A 23888-nucleotide genomic window follows, 5' to 3' on the forward strand; every position below is an offset into this window, starting at 1 on the left:
ATGGCTGCGCCGATACTGAGGCGTGTTAGGGAGCTGCTGAAGCGTGTGGACCTCGCGCGAGTCCCGCAGAGACATCGCCATAAAAAGAAATGGGTAAGGTCTAGCTGGGGACTCAGGTGAGAAGCTCCTCCAGCCTTTGGATTTCCTTTAGGACGCCTCACCCCTCAGGGAGCGTGGCCCCTCGCCTCTGTTACCGCACCCCCTTTGTCCGCCCTTTTTTCGTCATAGGTCTTCAGTTCCTCTTCCTGTTGCGTAAGCACCCTGGCTCCGCCCCCTAAGTTACGTCACCGTCCCTGCATTCTTTCAGCTGTGTCACCACCTTTGTTCTCTCTGGCTCACCTTTTCCTTGGACCCCACTATTCCTTCTTCCTTTCTTCTCCCTCTTTCCCCTCCCTTCCTCCTCCCCTTCCCCTCCCCCTTTTGCCTTTCCCTTCCCTTTCCCCTGCCCCATGGCCTCTTCCCCTTTCCTCCTTGAACTTTCAACCCATTTGCCTTCACGCCGCCCTGAAAAATGCCCTAGCAATCATTCCTTTCCTTCTGGGTCTTCGTCGCCCTGTGAAAAACAATTCAACCCTTTCCTCACTTTCCAGCTGCCTCCTGCGCCCAGCAAAGGCTACAGGGACCAACCTAGTCGTACTGCTGGCCTTTCCCCAAATGCAGGCAAAAGGTGCTCCGACCCCCCAAACCCTGTCGACCCTTTCTCATGCCTCATGGGCAAATCCCCGTGTCTGTCCCCACAAATCCCTTCCCCGCCCCCCCCACCGCCTTCCCCACCCCCAAGAGGGAGGTGTTCTTTTGAACCTTGTTCTCCCTCACTGGGAAGGCCCTACAGCCAGGGGCCCAGACTCTGTGGGTCATCCCCTCCAAGCCCGTGTCTTGACCGGTTGTACCCTGCAGGGTCACCCTCACTCCGTCAGCGGAGTGCTTACTGCAGTTGGATCAGTCCCCCAAGAAGGCAGCGTGTTTGTCCTCCAGTCCCTCACGTGGACCAACACAATTACCGCTCCTACTGTAGTCCAGTAACCTCTTCTACCGGTACTCATCAGACCCCAGCAACCAGTCCAGTGACTTCCTCTCAGGTCACTCATGTGCCCTTGGAAACTGACCCCGTGATTTCACCTCCCCTGAGTCAGGAGTCCCAGAGAACTTGCCCCATGATGTCACCTCCTCTAACTCATAGGCCTCAGGGAACTGGCCTCACATTTTCACCTCTCCTTGTTCACCGGCTAATGGAAACTAGACCTCTGTTTTCCCCTGTCCTTTCTCACAGGGTTTTGGAAACTAGGCCCATGGTTGCCCCTATGTTCTCTAACTGGTCTTCAGGGAGAAGTTATAATGACCCTCCTCTTTCTCCAACTTTTTCCTCACATACTGACAGTTCTTACCAAGGCCACCCTAAGGTTCCAGACTCTTGTGAAGCCAAGCCACAGCCTGACCTGTCCCTTGGGAAAAATTGTGGCTCCCCACTTTCTTATCAGACAGGCACGTCTAGTGATCCCAGCTCAACTCAGGAGAACTCTTTTAGTTATTCTTATCTTTCCTCAGAGGCCCGCATATCTGCTCCTGGAAACCTGTATTGTGCCATCCCTCTAACCCCTGAGAATACTAGCTCATTCCAGTCCCAGGCTTCCAGGACGACTCGCTTTGAGTCCCTTCTCTCCTGGGAGACTGGTCAGCACTCTTACTTACTCATAAACCCAGATACTGTAATTTCTGGACCACCTGGTCCTCCCGAACCACCTCTTCCCCATAATCCTTATTCTACCCTGTATTACCCTTCACCCCTGGGCAACCAGTATATAGGGTCACCTCAGTCAGCTTCCCGCAGAAGTTATAATGAACCAGCTCTTCCTACTCCTCAAGTGAAGTCCCCCAAATCCTCAGAGTTAAGGCAGCCACGTACTCTTCACAGGTGTCGCTCCCTAGTCAATACTCCCCAGCAGACTCCTGCTGGCCAGCCCCAAGCCGCTAAGGTTAGCACCTCTCCTCTTCCTCCCTCCCGCCCCTCTGGCCTCCGTGGTCCATCTTGTATGGAGCCATCCAGCACAGCTTCAAATTCCTGCCCCAAGGAGCTTCCCCCAGGAACTGTCTTACCCACGGTGGGTCCTGGAATCATCAAAACTGTTGCCCCTACTTCTCATCCTCTCTACCTTCCTTGTGATCCCGTCTCACCTAATAGTCATGCAAAGAGCAGTCCCCAAGGAGCCACAATGGCAGCTCCCTGCAATACCCACTTATACTCTGTGCTTCCCCCGACCTCCTATCCTTGCCCACTTTCTTGTTCTTTTAATCATCCTGCAAGCCCTCCCTGTGGCACCTATGGTGCTCCAAGGGGCCCACCTGCACCCCAGTGCAAGCCTGTAGCGCCTCCTTGTTCTACTCACATCTATTCTTTTATACCTCTAAGAACACCCTTTGACCCCCAGTCTTTACCTATTATTCCTCGAACTCGACCCTGCCCTCATACTATCCCTTGTGGCCATCATATCTTCTCTGTGGCTGCTCAAGGCCCTGCCAAAGAGCCACCCCAGATTCCCTATAGCTGCCCTTTGCCTTCATCCAAGAGCTCCAGTAGCAGTCATGGCACCTGTAGTTCAACCATTATTATCAGTCACTGCCAGAGCAGTGAAAGCCAGAGCAAGAGTACCGAAGAAAATGAGAGTCAGAGCAAGAGTCCCAACCGTAGTAGAAGTCGAAGCCAGAGCCAGAGTCCCTCCAGCGGCAGAAGACAGAGCACCAGCCCTCGTCGAAACAAAGTTCAGGTTCAGAGTGAGTGTGCCCGGTCTGACAGAAGTCGGAAACGGAGCAAGAGTCCCCGTGGTCCCCGTGATGACAGAAGTCAGAATAAGAACAAGAATCTCCATCTTGACAAAGATCAGAATAAGAGCAAGAGTCCCCACCATAACAAAAGACATAGCTGGAACAAGAGTCCCCCCAGCAACAAGAAGTGAAGGCCAGAGCACAAGTTCCGACTAGACCAGAATCCTGACCAGAGCAAAAGACAGTAACAAAACAGCCACCATAATGAACATCCTATCTGTGGCAAGTAGGAACAACTTGTGGACTCATCTGAGGTTTTCATTTCTCTTTTAATCTGCCGTTATGCTCTTCAAACCTGACTGGTCCCCATAGCAGTCATCCTAGAAACCTGTTTTGGTTCATGATTCCACCTTCTGTGAACAGTCTTTATTCCACCTTCCTAGGGTCTAGGAACTCTCCCCAAACAACCCTCAACCCTATGATTTTGAGTATTTTGGTACCAGTCACTGCAAGATCTCAGGTAAGTTACCTGCATTTTTCTATCAAATGTGGAAAGTTTATTTATTTTTGTATCCCATGGAGTTCTAATGTTGTAGCATTCACATAACTCAGTAGGCAAGAACAGTTTCTGGAAAATAGCAGAGCTATTTAAAGGAAACAAGTGTTTTTTTTGTTGTTGTTTTTGTTTTTTAACCCAACGTTTTCTCAGAGCCTCCATAGTTTTTTCCACTTTTCTGCAGATTCTCCTCAAGAGTTCTCGCTCTCCTTTTTTTTTTTTTTTTTTTTTTTTTGGCATATGGTACTTGGATTGAATCCAGGGGCATTCTATCTCTAAGCTACATCTTAAGCCCTATTTAAATTTTTGTTTTGAAACAGAATCTTGTTAAGTTAACCGAGTCTTACTACTTGTTGAGGTTGTCCTTGAACTTGTGATCTTCCTGTCTCAGCCTCCTAAGTACTGGGATTACAGGCATGTACCACCATACTCTGATAAGAGACCTCTTTTGAGTGCCCATTCTCTTAAATTTCTCTGACTTCATTCCCCCCCATTCCTGGCAATGTTGGGACTTGAGCCCAGATATGCATGCTGGGCACCCCCTCTAATACTGAGCTACACTCTAGTCCAAGTCCCCCTGCCTTTTTGTGTGTGTGATGTTGGAGATTAAACAAGAGACATTCTACTTCTGAGCTACATCTCCAGCTCTATTTTATTTTTTATTTTGAAACAGTGTCTCACTAAGTTGCAGAGGGCCTCACTAAATTGCTAAGGCCATGAACCTATGATCCTCCTGTCTCAGCCTCCTAAGTACTAGGATTACAGGCATGTACCACCACACCCAGTTTCAAGGCTTCCCTTCTTGATGATCCACACATGGTTACTGTGAGAGTCACAGCTTTCTTTCACAGTCCTGAGATGAGAAGGCTAATTCTTCTCTATTTTTCTTTCCCATACCTATTCTCAAACAGGCAGAGACAGAATGCAAAGGCAGGAGTAGATAGTAGCTGAGTCCAGTTTGTCCCTGGGCTCTGAGTTATTGGTGGGGTCTATCATCCCCTGATAGAAGCGAGATTGAGAAGACTGCCCTTTCTCTTTTAGGCAACCACGGAGCCCAAATTCCCTGCCAGTCGACTGGCTCTGCAGAATTTTGACATGACATACAGTGTGCAGTTTGGAGATCTGTGGCCATCGATCCGTGTCAGTCTCCTTTCAGAGCAGAAGTATGGTGCACTGGTCAATAATTTTGCTGCTTGGGATCATGTGAGTGCCAGACTGGAACAGCTGAATGCCAGGGACTTTGTGAATGAAGCCATCTCCCACTGGCAACTAGAGTCTGAGGGTGGCCACTCAGCAACCCCCTCCCCAGCCTGTAGTCCGAACCTTCGATGCTTCACTTTTGCCAGAGGGGATGTCAGCTGCTTTCCTCCTGCCAGGTAGGATCTGGAGCCATGGCTGAGGTGCCTACCAAGAGTAGAATGAGGATGCTCAGCTCCTGCCCTCTATAACAAGGATCATAATATTGCAAATTTTCTGGTGTGCTTTATAGGCTAGGCCTTTATCTAAGTGTTGTACACATGTTATCACTTTTTGTTCTGTCCAAGAGCCTGATGAAATTTTACTTCTGAGGCACAGAGAAGTAAGATCCTTCAGATAGTAAGTGGTGTAGTTGGTATTTAGTCCCAGGTAGTCTGACCCCAGAACTTGAACTTTGAACCTGTTCTGCTCTGCTGCCTCCTGTAGAAAACAGTTCTCTGATATTTTTAATTAATTAATTAATTAATTTTGTGGTACTGTGGGTAGAACCCAGAGGCTTCCTACCTCCAGGCTATACTCCCAGACCTATTTTCCATTTTATTTGGAAACAGGGTCTCACTAAGTTGCTGATAGCCTCACTAAGTTGCTGAGGCTGGCTTCGAACCTGTGTGATTCTCCTGTATCAGCCTCCCAAACACTGGGATTACAAGCGTGAGCCACCGTGCCGACTAGCTCTTGGATTTGAGCATTCTTTCACTCTCTCCAGTTAAAATGATTCTTATTCACAGCTGTTTTTTTCCATTTCCCCCTCATAGCTACCTATCAAGTAAATAGGACAAGTAAACTCACTGTACTAAAAAAGAAAGTAATCTTTCCTAAGAAATGGGCCTTGCCGACAGGCACAAGTTAATAGCAGCCCTCAAAAAAGATCTCCCGGCATTCAAGAGGCTGAGACCAGAGGATTGTGGTTCGCAGACAGCCTCAGCTATTTAGTGAGGCCCTCCACAACTTCGTGAGACTCTGATTCAAAATAAATAATAAAAATAGGGCAAGTGATATAGCTTGGAGGTCAAATACCCCTGGGTTCCATATTCAGACCAGCAAAAAACAAACAAAAAACTGGGTGTGGTGGTACACCCTTTTAATCTTGGTACTTGGGAGGCTGAGACTGGAGGATAGCAGGTTCGCAGCCAGCCTCAGCAATTTATGAGGCCCTCTGCAACTTAGTGAGACCCAGTTTCAAAATAAAGAATAGCTGGGCATGGTGGTGCAGGCTTGTAATCCCAGTTCTTGGGAGGCTGAGACAGGAGGATTGCAAGTTTGTAGCCAGCCTCATCTATTTAGGCCCTCTAGCAATTTAGTGAAATACTGTTTCAAAATAAAGAATAAAAAATAGGGCTGAGGGTGTAGCTTGAAGGTAGAATGCTCCTGGGTTCAATCTCTAGTACCACACATAATAATAATAATAATAATAATAATAATAATAATAATAATATAAAGTAGGAGTCAGGCGTGGTGGCACACACTTGTAATCCCAGCATTTGAGATGCTGAGACATGAGGATCACAGTTCTCTGACAGCCTCAGTTACTCAGTGCAATTTTGCAACTCAGATGCTGTTTCAAAAAATAGGGCTGGGGGTGTAGCTCAGAGGTAGAATGCCCCTGAATTCCATCCCCAATACTGCAAAAATAAAATAAAAGTAGGACTAAGGGTGTAGCTTGGAGGTTGAATGTCCATGAGTTCAGTCCCCAGTACTACAAATAAAATAGGGCTGGGAAGTGCAGCTCAGAGGCTTGGGCAAGAGGATCCTAAGTTCAAGGACAGCCTGGGCAATTTAGTGAGACACTGTCTCAAAATTTAAAAATGGCCTGAGGCCTGGTGTGGTGGGACATGCTTGTAATTCCAATACTAGGGAGGCTAAGTTAGACAGGAGGATCACAGGTTCAAAGCCAGCTTTGGCTTTTTTTTTTTTTTTTTGCCGGTCTGGGGATGGAATCCAGGGGCATTTGACCTCAGAGCTACATCCACTGCCCTATTTTTTTATTCTTTTTTTGAAACCAGGTCTCATTGAGTTGCAAAGGGCCTCATTAAGTAGCTGAGGCTGTCTGAGGACTGCCTCTGGTCTCAGCCTCCCAAATGCTGGGTTTACAAGCGTGCGCCACCACGCCCGGCTCAGCGTTGGCAATTTAAAGAGGTTTTCAGCAAACTAGTGTGACCTTGTTTCCAAATAAATCAAATCAAACTGGAGGGTGTAGCTTGGAGGTAGAATGTCTCTAGATTCAATCCCTAGTACAAAAAAAAAAAAAAAAAGAGGGGGGCGCCTGGGAGAGGCCCAGTGGCACATGCTTGTAATCTCAGTATTTAGGTGACAGAAACAGGAGGATCACAAGTTTGAGGCCAGTTGGCAGTACTTTAGGAGGCCCTCCGCAATTTAGTAAGATCCTGTTACAAAATAAAAAGGGCTGGTAGAGAATCCCTGAGGTCAATCCCCACTGCCATCAAAAACAAAAACAAAGCCGGTCGTGGTGGATCCCGGTTCACGGAGGATCGGGGTTCGCAGACAGCCTCAGCTACTTAGTGAGGCCCTCTGCAACTCAGTGCGACCCGGTTTCAAAATAAAGAATAAAAAATAGGGCAGGGGGTGTAGCTCAGAGGTCATATGTCCCTGGGTTCCATCCCCAGACCCGTAAACAAACAAACAAACAAAACAAAACAAAACAAAACAAAAAACAAGTGGTGTGATAGCAGTGGTACATGCCTATAATCCCAGTACTTGGGAGGCTAAGATAGGAGGATCCCAGGTTTGAAGACAATCTCAGCAAGTAGAAAGACTCTCTTCAACCTATCGAGACCCTGTTTTCCAAATAAAAATAAAATAGGGCAGAGGGTATAAGTCAAAGGTAGATGACCTCTGGGTTCAGTTCCCAGTGCCCCCCCCACAGCAGGGGGCGCTGGGGATGTAACTCAGTGCAATAACTATAATTATGTTAGGTGCAACATAGGAAAAGTATGAGATGCTGTGAGGTCTTTTTAGGAGTTCTGATCTAGTCTTTTTTTTTTTTTTTTTCAGTTGGGAATGAATTTTTATTTTTGCGGTACTGGGGATGGAACTCGGGGCATTCTACCTCCGAGCTACACTCCCAGCCCTATTTTTTCTTCTTTATTTTGAAACAGGGTCTCATTAAGTTGTAAAGAGTTGTAAAGTAGTAGCTGAGGCTGTCCTCGAACCGTGATCCTCCCGTCTCAGCCTCCCAAATGCTGGGATTACAAGCGTGCACCACTACTCGCAGCAATTTTTTTTTTTAACTAGGTATGAACTCAGGAACATTCTACCTCCGAGCCATACCCTCAGCCCTTTTTATTATTTGTTCTGTTCTGGGATGTTTTGATACTGGGAACTGAAGCCAGGGGTCTTTCAGAGTTACACCCCTAGTTCTTGTGTGTGTGTGTGTGTGTGTGTGTGTGTGTGTGTGTGTGGTACTGGGGTTCCTGGAAGCCTTTCTACCTCTGGGCTACACTCCCAGACCTATTTTATACTTTTTTATTTTTGGAAACAGGGTCTCTTAAGCCAGCTTGGCTGGCTTCGAACCTGCCCGATCCTCTTGTCTCTGTCTCTCAAGCGCGGGGATTACAGGCATGCGCCACCATGCCAGGCTCCCGGCTTTTTTTTTTTTTTTTTTTTTGCTTGCAGTGCTAGAGATTGAACACCCAGGAGCATTCTACCTCTGAGCTACACCTCCAGCCTTATTTTTTATTCTTTATTTTGAAATAGGGATTTACTAAGTTGCAGAGGGCCTCACTAAGTAGCCACGGCCTGTCACAAACCTGCGATCCTCCTGTCTCAACCTCCCAAGTACTGGGATTACAAGCATGCACTACCATACCCAGCTTTTTCTTTTCTTTTTTTTTTTTTTATGGTACTAGGAATTGAACCTAGGGTTGTTCCATCTTTGTCACATCCCAGCCCTATTTTATTTAAGAAACAGGGTCTCACAAAGTTGTTGAGGCTGGCTGCAGACTTGCAATCTTCCTGTTTTAGTCTCTAAGTACTGGGATTACAAGTGTGCATCACCATACTCAGCTTTCATATCTTTTTATTTATTAACTTATTTTTGTGTGGTACTGGGGATTGAAACCAGGGGCATTCTACCTCTGAGCCCCTTGAAACAAGCCTAACTAGATTGATGAGAGTCTTACTTCTCATCAACCTGCTATTCTCAACCTTGCTGAAACTGTCCTCAAACCTGTGATCCTTTTATCTCAGCCTCCCAAGTACAGGGATTACAATCATGCACCACTACACTGGGCTTTGTAATTATTTTAAAATAGGCTCTCACTAAGTTGCTGAGGGTCTTGCTGAATTGCTGAGGCTTACCTCAAACCTACAATCCTTTTGTCTCAGCCTCTCGAGTACCACCGTGCCTGGCTCCTTTTTATTTATTTTTTGAAATGGTCTTGCTAAATTGATAAGGGCCTTGCTAAATTGCTGGGGCTGGCCTCAAACCTACAGTCTTTCTCTTTCAAACTCCTAACTACTGGGATTGCAGGTATGTGCCCAGAAGGTTTTATACTAGGAAATGACACGATGAGATTTGAATTTTTTTTTTCTTTCTGCAGTACTGGGGAATGAACCATGAACCCAGGGGCATTCTACCTCCAAGCTACACCCTTGGCCCTATTTTTATTCTTTCTCTCTCTCTTTTTTGTGCAGTACCAGGGATGGAACTCAGAGGCATTCTACCTCCAAGTGACACCCCTAGCCCTATATTTTTTATTCTTTATTTTGAAACAGGGTCTCACTGAGTTACAAAGGGCCTCACTAAGTAGCTGAGGCTGTCCATGAACCGCAATCCTCCTGTCTCAGCCTCCCCAAGTGCTGGAATTTCAAGTGTGCACCACCACGTATGGCTTTTATTCTTTTGAAATAAGGCCTCACTAAGTTGCAGAGGGCTTTACTGAGTAGCTGAGGCTGGCTGTGAACCTGCAATCCTCCTGACTCAGTTTCCCAAATACTGCGATTACAAGCATGCGCCACCATACCTGGCTCAGTTTTGAAATTTTAAAATATTACTCTGAGCCAGGCTTGGTGCCTCCCTCTTGTGGTCTCAGTATGTATTTGACAGGAGGATCACAGATTTGAGGCCAGGCTCAGTAATTTAGTGAGACCATTAGCAACCTAGTGAGACTTTGTTTTAATAAAATAGGCCATAGGTGTACCTCAGAGGTAGAATGCCCTTGGGTTCAGTACCCCCCCAAAATAAATAAATAAATAAATAAATAAATAAATAAATAAAATTAGACTGTAGTATTGAAAACAGATTAAGCTAGGCATGGTGGTACATGCCTGTAATCCTAGTATTTGGTGCTTGTAATTCTGGTACTTGGGAGGCTTAGACAGAAGGATCACGGGTTCACAGCCAGCCGTAGCTACTTTGAAGGGCTCTTCACAATTTTGTGAGACCCTGATACAAAAAAAAATTTTGGTGGGGGGGGTTGCAGTGTTGAAAATATTAAACCAGGTATTGTGGTGTATACCTGTAATCCCAGTACTTGGGAGGTTGAGACAGGAGAATACAGGTTCCCAGCCCTTTTTTCTTTATTTCTTTATTTCTTTTTTATTTTTTTGTGTGTAGGGGGTGCTGAGGATTGAACCTAGAGATATTCTACATTTGAGCTACTTTCTTATCCTATTTTATTTTTATTTTATTTATTTATTTATTTATTTATTTATTTATTTATTTATTTATTTATTTTTGCGTGTCTGGGGATGGAACCCAGAGGCATTTGACCTCCGAGCTACACCCCCTGCCCAATTTTTTAATCTTTATTTTGAAACAGGGTCTCACTGAGTTGCAGAGGGCCTCACTAAGTAGCTGAGGCTGTCCGTGAACCACGTTCCTCTGGTCTCAGCCTCCTAAATGCTGGGATTACAAGTGTGCACCACCACGTCTGGCTTCTACCCCTATTTTATTTTTTATTTTGAAACAGGGTCTCATTAATTGTGGAGGGCCTCATGAGGTTGCTGAGGCTGGCTGCAAACTTGCATTCCCCCTGTTTCAGCCTCCCAAGTACTGGGATTACAGATATGCACCACCATACCTGGCTGCCTCTTTTTCAGTTTTTAATTTTGAAGTGGGTCTCACCAAATTGCTGAGGCTGGCCTTGAACCTGTGATCCTGCACCACTGACCTTCATCCCCAGCCCCTTGTGGAGTTTGTTCTTTTTTCTTTTTTAATTCTTAATGCATTTGGAAGAGGGTGTGTGTGTGTGTGTGTGTGTGTGTGTGTGTGTGTGTGTGTGTGTTACTGGAGATTGAACCCAGGGCTTTCTACCTCTGACCTATACTCTCAGCCCTATTTTATTTTTATTTTTATTTATTTATTTATTTTTTATTATTTGGTGGTACTGGGGTTCCTGGAAGCCCTTCTACCTTTGGGCTACACTCCCAGACCTATTTTTACATTTTTTTTTTTTTTAATTTGGAAACAGAGTATCCTAAGCCAGTGCACGCGGCTGGCTTCGAACCAGCGCGATCCTCCTGTCTCTGCCTCCCAAGCGCGGGGATTACAAGCATGCACCACCACGCCCAGCTTTATTTTTATTTTGAAGCAGGGTCTTGCTCTCACTACTTCCTGAGGCTGTCCTCAAACCTGCGATCCTCCTGTCTCAGCCTCCCAAGTACTGGGATTACAGGTGTGTGCTACCATATCCAGCTGAGGAATTAGTTTTTTTCTTTTTACTGAGTGAAGGTCAGTGGCCCCTGAAGACATGGACTTAGTAGCCTTGACTAGAGGGAGTCCTGACCTGGAATTTGATAATAAAGTTTTCTCCTCTTTTCTAGACTTGGCAGTCTGGGTCTCATGGACTACTACCTGATGGATGCTGCCTCCTTGCTGCCTGTCCTGGCTCTTGGCCTGCAGCCGGGGGACACTGTGCTTGACCTATGTGCAGCTCCTGGAGGAAAGACACTTGCATTGCTTCAGACTGGCTGTTGTTGTAAGTGAGGAAGGTGATGTCTTGGGTAGGGAGGGCTCCCTGCCTTATCTAGTCAGGGCACACTGAATGTGGTAAAGCTTTTGGCCCCCAAATCAGAGAGGAGATTTTTTTTTTTTTTTTTTTTTTTTGGGCAGTACTGGGGATGGAACCCATGAGCATTCTACCTCCGAGCTACACCCTATTTTTTATTCTTTATTTTGAAACAGGGTCTCACTAAGTTGCAGAGGGCCTCACTAAGTAGCTGAGTCTACAAAGCTGTGATCCTTCCTGTCTTAGCCTCCTGAATACAGGGATTATAAGTGTACGCCACCACACCCAACTCGGGGAGATGGTACTTGCTTGCTAAACTTGTGTATTTTTTGTTTGTGATTATTTCTAGTCTTTCAGTTGGTCAAGGAAGATTGCTAAGACCTCTGAAGGCAGATTAAAGCAAGGTCCAGACAAATCAGTCCTGTAGCATTTGCACCCCTCTGCATCTCTTCCCTTCATCTCCAAGATTAAGGCTCATTTTCTTGGCCTGCCATCGAAATCAGTAAGATTTATAGCTTTATATATCATTCTTCCCAGGCTTTATGTGCCTTAGTCACATTCTGCTACTCTTTGTTTTCCAAAATAAACCTTTGCTGAAGTTACATTGTCTTTAGAATTACCTACACCAAGCTGGATACAGATGCCTAGACCTGTTATCCCAGTACTTGGGAAGCTGAGACAGGAGGATTGCAAGTTTGTGTCTAGCCTCAGCAACTTAGATCTTCTGCAACTTAGTGAGACCCTATTTCAAAATAAATTAAAAATGTGGCTAGGGGTATAGCTTAGAGGTAGAATGCCCCTGGGCTCAATCCCTAGTAACAGACACACACACAGACACAAACACACACACACACACACACACACACACACACACACACACATACACACACACACACACACACACATACACACACAGTCTAAATCCTTTTCCTTTTCAATACACACAAACACACACACACATACATACATACATACATACATACATAATACACACACACACACACACACACACACACACACACACACACACCTGAATTGTCTAAATCCTTTTGATTTCCAATCCTCAACTCAGGTGTGCCAATTCCAGGTCTTCTTTCCTAACTGCTGCTGGCCAATTGAGAAGTGCTTCCTTCCTGCGTTCTCCTATCATGAGCTTCACCCCCCACAACCATTAACATTTTAGCTTTACCTCAGAACTACACTGACTGTGTAGCTTTTCCCTCTTCAAGAGTATGAATTCCAGCTGGGTGTGGTTGCACAGACTTGTCATCCCAGCATTCAGGAGGCTGAGACAGGAAGATTGCAGTTCACTGCCAGCCTCAGCTACTTAGTGAGGTCCTGTGCAACTCAGTGAGACCTTGTTTCAAAATAAAGAATAAACTGGGCAGGCGTGGTGGTGCATGCTTGTAATCCCAGCATTTGGGAGGCTGAAACAGGAGGATCACAGTTCATGGACAGCCTCAGCTACTTAGGCCCTTTGCAACTCAGTGAGACCCTTTTTCAAAATAAAGAATAAAAATAGGGCTGAGGGTATAGCTTGGAGGTAGAATGTCCCTGGATTCCATCCCTAGTATCACACACACACACACACAAAAAAAAAAAAAAAAAAAAAAAAAAGAGAGAGAGAGAGAGAGAATAAAAAATAGGCCTGGGGGTTTAGCTCAGAGGTAGAATGCCCCAGGGTTCAATCCCCAGTACCATAAAAAAATTCAATCAAAATAAAGAATAAAAACTAGGGCTGGCTGTGTAGCTAGGAGGTAGAATGCCCCTGGGTTCAATACCCAGAAAAAAAAAGAATATGAATTCCTTGGAGACAGACCCACATCTTATTTTTCTCAGGAGCATAGGCCAGCCTGACCTTGTGGACTGGCTGATATCCTGTCTTAAAACAGACAGTATTGGTTGGGCATGGTGGCCATGTAATACCAGCATTTGGGAGGCTGAGACAGGAGGATCACAGTTCATTGACAGCCTCAGCTACTTAGTGAGGGCCTTTACAACTCAGTGAGATCCTGTTTCAAAATAAAAAGTAAAGCCAGGCATGGTGGCACATGTTATAATCCCAGCACTTGGGAGGCTGAGACAGGAGGATTGCACAAATTCTAAGCCAGCCTCAGCTACTTAGTGAGGCTGTCAGCAACTTAGTGAGACCCTGTTTCCAAATAAAGTATAAAATAGGTCTGGGAGTATAGCTCAGGTAGGAAAGCCCCTGGGTTCCACCTCCAGTAAGACACACACACACACACACACACACACACACACACACACTAAAAAAAAAAAATAGGGCTGTGTATATAGCTCAAAGACAGAATGCCCCTGAGTTCTATCTCTAGTACCATAAAAATAAATAAATAAATAAATAAATAAATAAATAAATAAAAATAGACAGTATTGCTGTGCATGGTGGCATATACCTGTAATCTCAGTACTTGGAAGGCTCAGTCAGGAGGATCAGAGGTTTGAGGTCAGCCTCAGAACTTTAGGAAGACTGTGTTTCAAAATAAAAAATAAAAATGGCCATCTTCAGTACCCCCCCCAAAAAAAATTGGGCAAATTAGGTATTTTTGCTGGGTATGGTGGCACATACCTATAATCCCAGTACAAGAGGTTCACAGGTTTGAGGACAGCCTCAGCAAGTGGTAAGATTTTCATCAACCTAGGGAGACCCTGTTTCAAAAATAAAAATTAAGCCGGGTGTGGTGGCACACGCTTGTAATCCTTGTGCTTGGGAGGCAGAGAAGGGAGGATCGCACTGGTTTGAACCTAGTCTTGCTGTCTTAAAGAGACCCTGTTTCCAAATAAAAATATAAAATAGGTCTGGGAGTGTAGCCCGGAGAAGGGTTTCCAGGAACCCCAGTACCAACAAAACAAAACAAAACAAAACAAAAATTAAAATTAAAAAATGGCCGGGCGTGGTGGCGCACACTTGTAATCCCCGCGCTTGGGAGGCAGAGACAGGAGGATCGCGCAGGTTCGAAGCCAGCCGCATGCGCTGGCTTAGGAGACCCTGTTTCCAAATAAAAATGTAAAAATAGGTCTGGGAGTGTAGCCCGGAGATAGAAGGGCTTCCAGGAACCCCAGTACCACCAAAAAAAAAATAATAATAATAAAATTAAATTAAATTAAATTAAAAAATGGGACTGGGAGTATAGTTTAGGTGTAGAACACTTTCTGGGTTCAGTCCCCAGTACCACACACACATATATACACACACACACACACACACACACTATCTATCTATATCTATATATAGATATAGATATATTTTTTTTTCCTCTCTTCTGTGGTGCCCTGAAAAATCACCATAAGAGGCTGCAATTCTCACCCCCAACCTGGAGCTCAGCCAAGCTTTTTTGTTGGTGGTGTAATGGGGTATTATTAATAACCCATGGTATTATTCTATTTCTGTGCTATAGCCCCAACTAATTTTTTTTTTAAGGTACTGGGGATGGAATTTAGGAGCATTCTATCTCTGAGCTACACCTCAACCATTTTTTTTAATGCTTTATTTTGAAATGGGGTCTTACTGAATTGCAAAGTACCTCACTAAGTAGCTGGGGCTGTCCACGACCCACAATCCTCCTGTCTCAGCCTCCCAAGTGCGGAGATTACAAGCGTGTGCTACCACGCCTGACTCTTTTTTTTTTTTTTTTTTTTTTTAAGAAAGTCTTGCAGAGTGCAGTGATGCACGCTTGACATCCCAGTACTTGGGAGGCTGAGACAGAAGGCTCGCGCAGGTTTGAAGCCAGCCTCAGCTACTTAGTGAAACCCTCCGCAACTTAGTGAAACCCTGTTTCAAAATAATAAAAAATAGGGCAGGGGGTGTAGCTTGAAGGTCAAATGTCCCTGGGTTTCATCCACAGACCCACAAAAAAAGTAAAAATAAGTAAATAAATAAATATATCTTAAGCCAGGTATGGTAGCACACATTTCTTTCTTTTTTTTTTTTTTTTTTTTTTGGTGTTACTGGGGGTGGAACCCAGAGGCTTTCTACCTCCGGGCTATACTCCCAGACCTATTTTATTTGGAAACAGGGTCTCACTAAGTTGCTGAGAACCTCAATAAGTTGCTGAGGCTGACTTCGAACCTGTACAATCCTCCTGTCTCAGCCTCCCAAGCACAGGGATTACAAGCATGCGCCACCACGCCCGGCAGTGGCACACATTTCTTTTTCTTTCCTTTTTTTTTTTTTTTGGGGGTACTGAGGTTCCTGGAAGCCCTTCTACCTCTGGGCTATACTGTCAGACCTATTTTTTATATTTTTTAATTTAGAAACCGGGTCTCCTAAGCCAGCGCGCGAGGCTGGCTTCGAACCTACGCGATCCTCCTGTCTCCACCTCCCAAGTGCGGGGATTACAAGCGTGCGCCACCACACCCAGCGGTGGCACACATTTCTAATCACATTATTTGGGAGGCTGAGACAGGAGGATCCAGGTTCTCAGCCAGCCTCAGCTACTTAGAGGCTCTCTGCAACTTATTGAGACCCTGTTTCAAAATAAAGAATAAAATATTTGGGTTTGGGGTATAGCTCTGAGGTAGAATGCCCCTGGGTTCAATCCCCAGCACCACACACACACAAAAATAAAATAAATAAAACACATCTAGCTAGGCACATGCCTATAATCCCAGTACTTGGGAGGCTGAGACAGGAGGATCACAGGTTTGGGGCCATCCTCAGCAATATAGCAAGACTAAGCAATTTAGCAAGACCCTGTTTCAGAACTAAGGGTATATTCTGGAGGTAGACTGCCACTGTGTTAAATCCCCAGTACCACAAAAGAGATAAACACATCTTTCCATGCTAAGCATGGTGGTACATGCCTGTAATCCAGGTATTTGGGAGGCTAAGACAGGAGGATTCTAGGTTCAGGGCCGGCCTCACCAACTTAATGAGACCTACAGTAATAAAAAGAGCTGGAGATAGAATCTCCCAGGTTTAATCTCTGGTAACAAACAAACAACCTCCAAAACCCCTACATCTTCCCAGAAATCTCACAGGGTCCTTCTTGCAGCTCATTTAGTTAACTTAGTCATTTAGCTGTATTTAGTTGTAAAAATTATGGCTAGAAAGTTTATTTGCTGGAGACATTTTGTCTCCTCCCGATAAAATTGGGGTTCTATTACTAAGAAATAAGATACCAAGTTTTGGGTGAACACTCTGTAGTATCTACCAAAGATGAAGAGAGCCATGTATGTTAGAACAGTGAATAGCTGGAGGATGCCTGTAGTCCCAGTTATATGGGAGGTTGAAGCGGGAAGGCTGCTTGAAGGTGTGAATTTCAGACCAGGTTAGTGGAAAAGAATAACAGGAAAGAGCATATTTCTTTTTTTTTTCTTTTTTTTTTTTTTTGCAGGTCTGGGGATGGAACCCAGGGGCATTCGACCTTTGAGCTACACTCCGGCCCTATTTTTTTTTATTCTTTATTTTGAAACAGGGTCTCACTAAGTTGCAGAGGGCCTCACTAAGTAGCTGAGGCTGTCTGAGCGCGGTCCTCCAGTCTCAGCCTCCTGAATGCTGGGATTGCAAGCACGAGGCACCACACCCGGCCAGCATATCTCTTTAGAAATAAATATTTTCACTTGGTCTGCTTAATTTTTTACTTAACCTTCTGGCATATGTAGGTGTTAGTCCTTGCAGCCTCCACTCCGAAGCGACTTATGTGGTACCATATACGTAATAAATGTCTTGTTGCTGGGGTTGCATTGATTGGCTGTACCTGGAAATTGGTCAGATTCCATCAGCACCATTGCTGATGTGATGTTTTGTTGGGCCATGGCCTCTGAAGTATCTTTATTTTTACAGGCAACCTTGCTGCCAATGATCTGTCTACTTCCCGAACAGGCAGACTACAGAAGGTCCTTCACAACTATGTGCCTCAAGATATCAGAGAAAGGATTCAAGTCCGAGTCACCTCATTGGATGGCAGAAAGTGGGGAGAACTGGAGGGGGACACTTATGACCGGGTGAGTGATTCCTGTCTTAGGACATCTATTGAGCTAAATCTGGTCTCAGGCTGTGAGAAGGTAGGTCCAGCCCCTATGTTTGAACATTTAAGGCTGTTTCTGGACCCAGTGAGTTCTCCATGGGTGATTTGGAGAAAAAAGGCATCCATAGAGATGTGAGTCTGGCTTCGATGATACACTGCTGTCTTCATTAGAGAGAGTAGGCATCAAAAAGAATTTGAACCAAGGGCCAGGCATGGTGGCACATGCTTGTAATCTCAGCATTTGGGAGGCTGAGACAGGAGAATCATGGGTTTGCGGACAGCCTCAGCTACTTAGTGAGGCTCTTTGCAACTCAATGAGACCCTTTTTCAAATAAAGAATAAAAAATAGGGCTGGGGGTATAGCTCAGAAGTAGAATGCCCCTAGGTTACATCCCCAGTACTGAAAAAAAAAAAAAAAAAAAAAACTTGAACCTAGGCTGGGCGTAGTGGCATACACTTATAATCTCAGTACTTGGGAGGCTGAGACAGGAGGATTGCACATGTTCAAAGCCAGCCACAGCTACTTAGGCACTCAGTAACTTAGTGAGACCCTGTTTCCAAATAAAATATAAAATAGGTCTGTAAGTGTAGCCCAGAGGTAGAAGGCCCCTGAATTCTATCCCTAGTACAAAAGAAAAAAGAAAAAAAAAAAAAAGAATTTGAACCTGACTAGGGAATGTTATTAGACTCATTTTATTTATGAAGTCACTTGGTTGCTCAGACCTCATGAAGGTAAGTATGAATGAGTTTATTTTCCTTCTTTCTTTCTCTCTATCTCTCTCTCTCTCTCTCTCTCTCTCTCTCTCTCTTTTTTTTTTTTTTTTGGTACTGGGGATTGAACCCAGGAGCATTCTACCTCCAAGCTACACTCCCCTATTTTTTTTTTTTTATTCTTTATTTTGAAACAGGGTCTCATTAAGTTGCAGAGGACCTCACTAAGTAGCTGAGGTTGGCAGTGAACCTGCGATCCTCCTGTCTCAGCCTCCAAATACTGGGATTACAAGCGTGAGCCACCATGCTAGGCTCCTATTTTTTTATTCTTTATTTTGAAACGGTTTCACTAAATTATGGAGGGCCTCACTAAGTAGCTGAGGCCAGCTGTGAGCCTACAATTCCCCTGTCTCAGCCTCCCAAGTACTGGGATTACAAGCTCTTGCCAACCATACCCAGCTTTAAGATAATTTAAAATCCTGACCCTGTTATTCAGTATTATCCATAAATTGAGTATTGTATCATCTGTAACTTGGATTTTCTCATCTAAATAGCTAAGGACAAAGCCTCAAAGCACAAAGATTTTTTTCTAGGCTGATATCAATTCTTTAATCGTAGTGTGTCTATGATTACTGTGTGTTGTTGCTTCGATTTAGTGGCCAGCCGTGAATGTTTCTGCATCTCCTGTGTCCCACTCATTACTTCACAGTCATCTTCCAGGTGAAACAGTGACCACCTTGTATTCTTGTTTCCATACATCAAGGACTTTGACAGGGCCGGCCTTCACAGAAAAAAATTAGACATTAACTAAATTGGTTTGCCCAGAGAAGGGCCACTGGAGTGTTCTAGAAACCACATCATAGAAAAAAATATCTTCTATTTCTAGCAGTGTAATATATCAGATGTCCTAAAATAAGAAACTGTCAGTTACTCTGCAGTGGAGGATGGGCGGAGAGAGCATTTCATAAAACCTCCTAGGCGGCCGGGCATGGTGGCGCATGCTTGTAATCCCCGCGCTTGGGAAGCAGAGACAGGAGGATCGCGCAGGTTCAAAGCCAGCCACACGCGCTGGCGTAGGAGACCCTGTTTCCAAATAAAAATGTAAAAATAGGTCTGGGAGTGTAGTCCGGAGGTAGAAGGGCTTCCAGGAACCCCAGTACCACCAAAAAGAAGAAAACCTCCTAGGCCAAGTAGGAAGAGCCTGTAAGGAGCTTTAATATCTTACCTCTAATGCTCTGGACAGGTGCTGGTGGATGTGCCCTGTACCACAGACCGCCACTCCCTTCATGAGGAGGAGAACAACATTTTTCAGCGATCGAGGAAGAAGGAGAGACAGATGTTGCCTATGCTGCAGGTGCAGCTTCTTTCGTGAGTGTGAGATTTATAAAAACTCAAAAGAGTTTGTTTCAGAGTACTCTAGGAATCTATTTACTTGGGAGACTGAGGTTCTGGAAGTTTTTTCTAAGACCATAACCTACCTGGAGGAATCAGACATCATGCAATGAGCCTTTTCTGGAACATAAAAACCGTATTTAAAGCTGGGTGTGGTGGCACACCATTGTAATCCCAGCACTTGAGAGGCTGAGACAGGAGGATTACAGGTTTGCAGCCAGCCTCAGCTACTTAGTGAGGTCTTCTGCAACTTAGGCCCTGTTTCAAAATAAAGAATAAAAAAATAGGGCTGGGTATAGCTTGGAGGTAGAATGCCCTTGGGTTCAATCCCCAGTACCTTCTACAACCCTTCGTAAAACCCTATTTAGCCAGGTGTGGTGGTGCACACTTGTAATCCCAGTACTTGGGAAACTGAGACAGAAGGATTACAGGTTTGCAGCTAGTCCCAGCAACTTAACGAGTCCCTATTTTAAAATAAAAAATGAAATATAGAGCCAGGCATGGTGGCACACGCTTGGGAGCAACTTAATGAGTTCCTATTTCAAAATAAAAAATGAAAAATAGAGCCGGGTGTGGTACATGCTGTCTCCCAAATCCCAGCATTCGGGAGGCTGAGATAGGATGGTTGCGGTTCGCGGACGACCTCAGTTACTTAGTGAGGCCCTCTGCAACTCAGCGAGACCCTGTTTCAAAATAAAGAATAAGCCGGGCGTGGTGGCGCGCGCTTGTAATCCCAGCATTTAGGAGGCTGAGACCGGAGGATTACGGTTCGCGGACAGCCTCAGCTACTTAGTGAGGCCTCTGCAACTCAGTGAGATCTGGTTTTAAAATAAAAGAATAAAAATTAGGGCAGGGGGTGTAGCTTAGAGGTCGAATGCCCCTGGGTTCCATCCCCAGACTTGTAAAAAAAAAAAAAAAAAAAAAAAAAAAAAAAAAATAAATAAATAAAAATAAAGAATAAAAAATAGTGCTGGGGGTTTAGCTTGGAGGTAGAATGCCTCCAGGTTCAATCACCAGTAACACACACACACACACACACACACACACACACACATACACACATACATGCCAGGGCAGGCTGCACAGATTGACTCATGCTTTTTTATCCTTGATATCAGTGACTTAGACATATTTGAAAAATAGCCAGATATGGTAGTGTACACCTATAATCCCAGTATTTGGGAGGCCAAGACAGGAGGATCACAGGTTTGAGGACAGCCTCAGCAACGCAGCGAGTCTCTCAGTAATCTAGTAAGAGTTTCTTTCTTTCTTTCTTTCTTTCTTTCTTTCTTTCTTTCTTTCTTTCTTTCCTTAATTAGTACTGGGGATTTAACCAGGAGACATTGTACCTCTAAACTACACCCCAGCCCTATATTATTTATTTATTTATTTATTTATTTATTTAGTAGTACTGGAGATGGAACCTAGGGTCATTCTACCTCTGAGCTATACCCCCAGCCCTATTTTTTATTCACTTTGAAACAGTATCTCACTGAGTTGCAAACGGCCTCGCTAAGTAGCTGAGGCTGTCTGCTAACTACAGTCTTCCTGTTTTAGCCTCCCAAATGCTTGTATTATGGTATTACAAGCATGCACCACCACGCCTGGCTTCCTTTTTTTTTTTTTTTTTTTTTTTTTTGTAACAGGGTCTTGCTGTGTTGTGGAGGACCTTACAAAATTTCCTAAGCCGTCTTTGAATCTGTGATACTCCCAACTCAGCTTCTTGAGTTGCTGGGAATACAAGCAGGTACCACCACATCCAGAAAAGATCCTGTTTCTAGCCAGGTGTGGTGTTGCATGTTTGTAATCCCAACTTTTTGGAGTCTGAGACTGAAGGATCGTAGTTCACAGACAGCCTTAGCTACTTAGGCTCTTTGCAACTCAGTGAGACTCTTTCAAAATAGAGAATAAAAAATAGGGCTGGAGGTGTAGCTCAAGGGTAGAATGCCCCTGGATTCAATCCCCTGTACTGCCAAAAAAAAAAAAAAAAAAAAAAGACAAAAGACCCTGTTTGAAAACAAAAGGTAGCTGAGCGTAGTAGCACACACTTTTAATCACAGCATTTAGAAGGCTGAGACTGGAGGATCGCGGTTTGCAAACAGCCTACTTAGTGAAGCTCTCCGCAACTTAGTGAGACTGTTTTAAATAAAGAATAAAAAATAGGGCAGAGGGTGTAGCTCAGAGGTAGAATGCCCCTGGGTTCCATCCCCAGTACCACAAAAAAAAAAAAAAAAAAAAAAGAAAGGAAGGAAGGAAGGAAAGAAAGAAAGAAAAAGAAAAAAGAAGAAATCAAGACTCCGTAGGGCTGGGGTAAAGTCTTATTCTACAGCCAGCATCAAGATTAATCCATAGCCAGAGTTGGACTGAACTGAAGGGATTGTTTTAAGAGGCTTCTTAGAGGAGAGCCATGGAGTAAAGTGGGATTATTCTCTGCCTTGAGAATGACATTTTGAGTTGTGTCATCATGAAAGGGACTCCAGAGGCATCTAATCCAGCTGCCCATTGCATAGCTGGCTCTTCTCCCTGTGTTTCCAGCTCCGTGTGTTGCTTCTCCCCTGCTGGCAAGCTCTCTGGAAATTGCTTCTCTCTTTCTTTCTGTTTCAGGGCTGGACTCCTTGCCACCAAACCAGGAGGCCATGTTGTGTATTCCACCTGCTCACTCTCACACCTACAGAATGAGTACGTGGTACAAGGCGCCATCGAGCTTCTGGCCAATCAGTACAGCATTGAGGTTCAGGTGGAAGACCTGTCTCACTTCCAGAAGCTTTTCATGAACACATTCTGTTTCTTCCCTTCCTGCCAGGTTGGGGAGTTGGTAATACCAAACCTCATGGCCAATTTTGGGCCTACGTACTTCTGCAGAATGCGCAGGCTGACATAGTGTCACCTGTCCCTGAAGTGGGAAGACCAAGGATGTACTATGTTGAAGGTACTGGACACTGAGGCCAGCGGCAGATATGCACTCTGGATCCTGTCTCCATCCTGTTCAAGTTTTTCTGCAGATACTTTTAAGCAGTAGAAATAGGAGTTTGTCCTGCTGTCCAATTGTGAAGCATCAGCAGGTTTTGAACTCACGTATAACTCCACCCCTATCTCCAAGTCTATGCTAAAGGTTCCTGTCTTGTTTGGGGTTGGAAGGAGGAACCCACTGAGCAAACCCATATTGTAAGGTGTAAACTTAGGAAGAAGCATTTAACCAATAAATTTATTGAAGCTCCATAGAGTTGGTGCTGTTGTTGGGGTCTTTGTGTCAGTCTATGTACCGTTACAGTTGGGCATGGTGTCATAAACTTGTAATCCTAGTACTTGGGAGGCTGAGACAGGAGGATCACAGGTTTGTGGTGGCCTCAGCAATTTAGCAGGGCTCTCAACAACCTAGTGAGACCCTGTATACAAATAAGAAGTAAAACCGGGCTGAGGTTGTAGCATAGGGGTAGAATGTCTCTGGGTTCAATCCCAGTACCCAAAAAGAAAAGAAAAGAAAAGAAAAGAAAAGAAACACCAAGTACTGTTATACTTTCATTTGTACCAGCTACAGCTGCTGAGCACTAACTCTGAGGCACCCAAGACTGGGACCTGGTTACAGGGCTCCGGTTATAGAGCCCCTGTCACCCTTGAGGTGAGTTCCACCCAATCAGCTGACAGGCCCAGCAAGCCTCCCTGGTTTCTCCATATGGTACATGATCTAATTTAAGTAGCAAGTAACTAAAAATGTTAAGCCAATGCGTGATAATCTGCTTACTTGCATTGAGAAAGCTCTCCTGATAACTCCCGACTGTTCCTTCTCTCAGTAGCTCTGCTGCCCAAACATGCCCAGAGAAGCTGCTCGTGCGGTGATGACGTCATCCTCTTTTGCGCTTCCTTTGCTCATTCACCTAGCAGCAAGTACTCCTAGCTCCTGTATGACAAGTTAGGGAGCTGTTAGAGCTGTCGCAGTTGGCCGGAACGGCAATTGCCACCTCTTGCTTTCTGAGCACCCGTGGGTCTCCTAATGTTTTGTTTTATTCTAGGATTTTTGCTCTTGTTTCCAGTCCGTGGCTGGACTCTTGTGTCTGTTCTTTGTTTCTTTTCTTCTTCTTTTTTTTTTTAACCAGACACACTGAAAACATAGTTTAATTTTTAAACAATCTCATTTGAACCCCAAGATACTATTTCTTTTTTTTTTTCCAGTACTGGAGATGGAACCCAAGGGCATTCTTTTTTTTTTTTTTTTTTTTTTTTTGGTGGTACTGGGGTTCCTGGAAGCCCGTCTATCTC

At 44.7% G+C, this 23888-nt stretch overlaps 1 protein-coding gene across 4 annotated transcripts; it reads left to right on the forward strand.

Moving 5' to 3' along the window:
- Positions 1-22512, forward strand: NSUN4 (NOP2/Sun RNA methyltransferase 4; the record flags this gene model as incomplete). Of its 4 annotated transcripts, none has more annotated exons than XM_080690636.1 (6): positions 1-93; positions 4358-4692; positions 11357-11511; positions 17345-17505; positions 19483-19607; positions 22236-22512. In XM_080690636.1, the coding sequence occupies 6 exons, from the start codon at positions 1-3 to the stop codon at positions 22510-22512; spliced, it is 1146 nt and encodes a 381-aa protein (XP_080546762.1). The 4 variants fall into 4 exon arrangements, with proteins under 4 accessions (XP_080546762.1, XP_080546763.1, XP_080546764.1 ...); XM_080690637.1 differs by having other exon boundaries at positions 11357-11508; XM_080690638.1 differs by having other exon boundaries at positions 4430-4692.
- Between the last annotated feature and the right edge of the window lie 1376 nt (positions 22513-23888).

This window comes from Muscardinus avellanarius (genome assembly GCF_963383645.1).
Source record: "Muscardinus avellanarius genome assembly, chromosome: 3".
NCBI classification, from domain to species: domain Eukaryota; kingdom Metazoa; phylum Chordata; class Mammalia; order Rodentia; family Gliridae; genus Muscardinus; species Muscardinus avellanarius.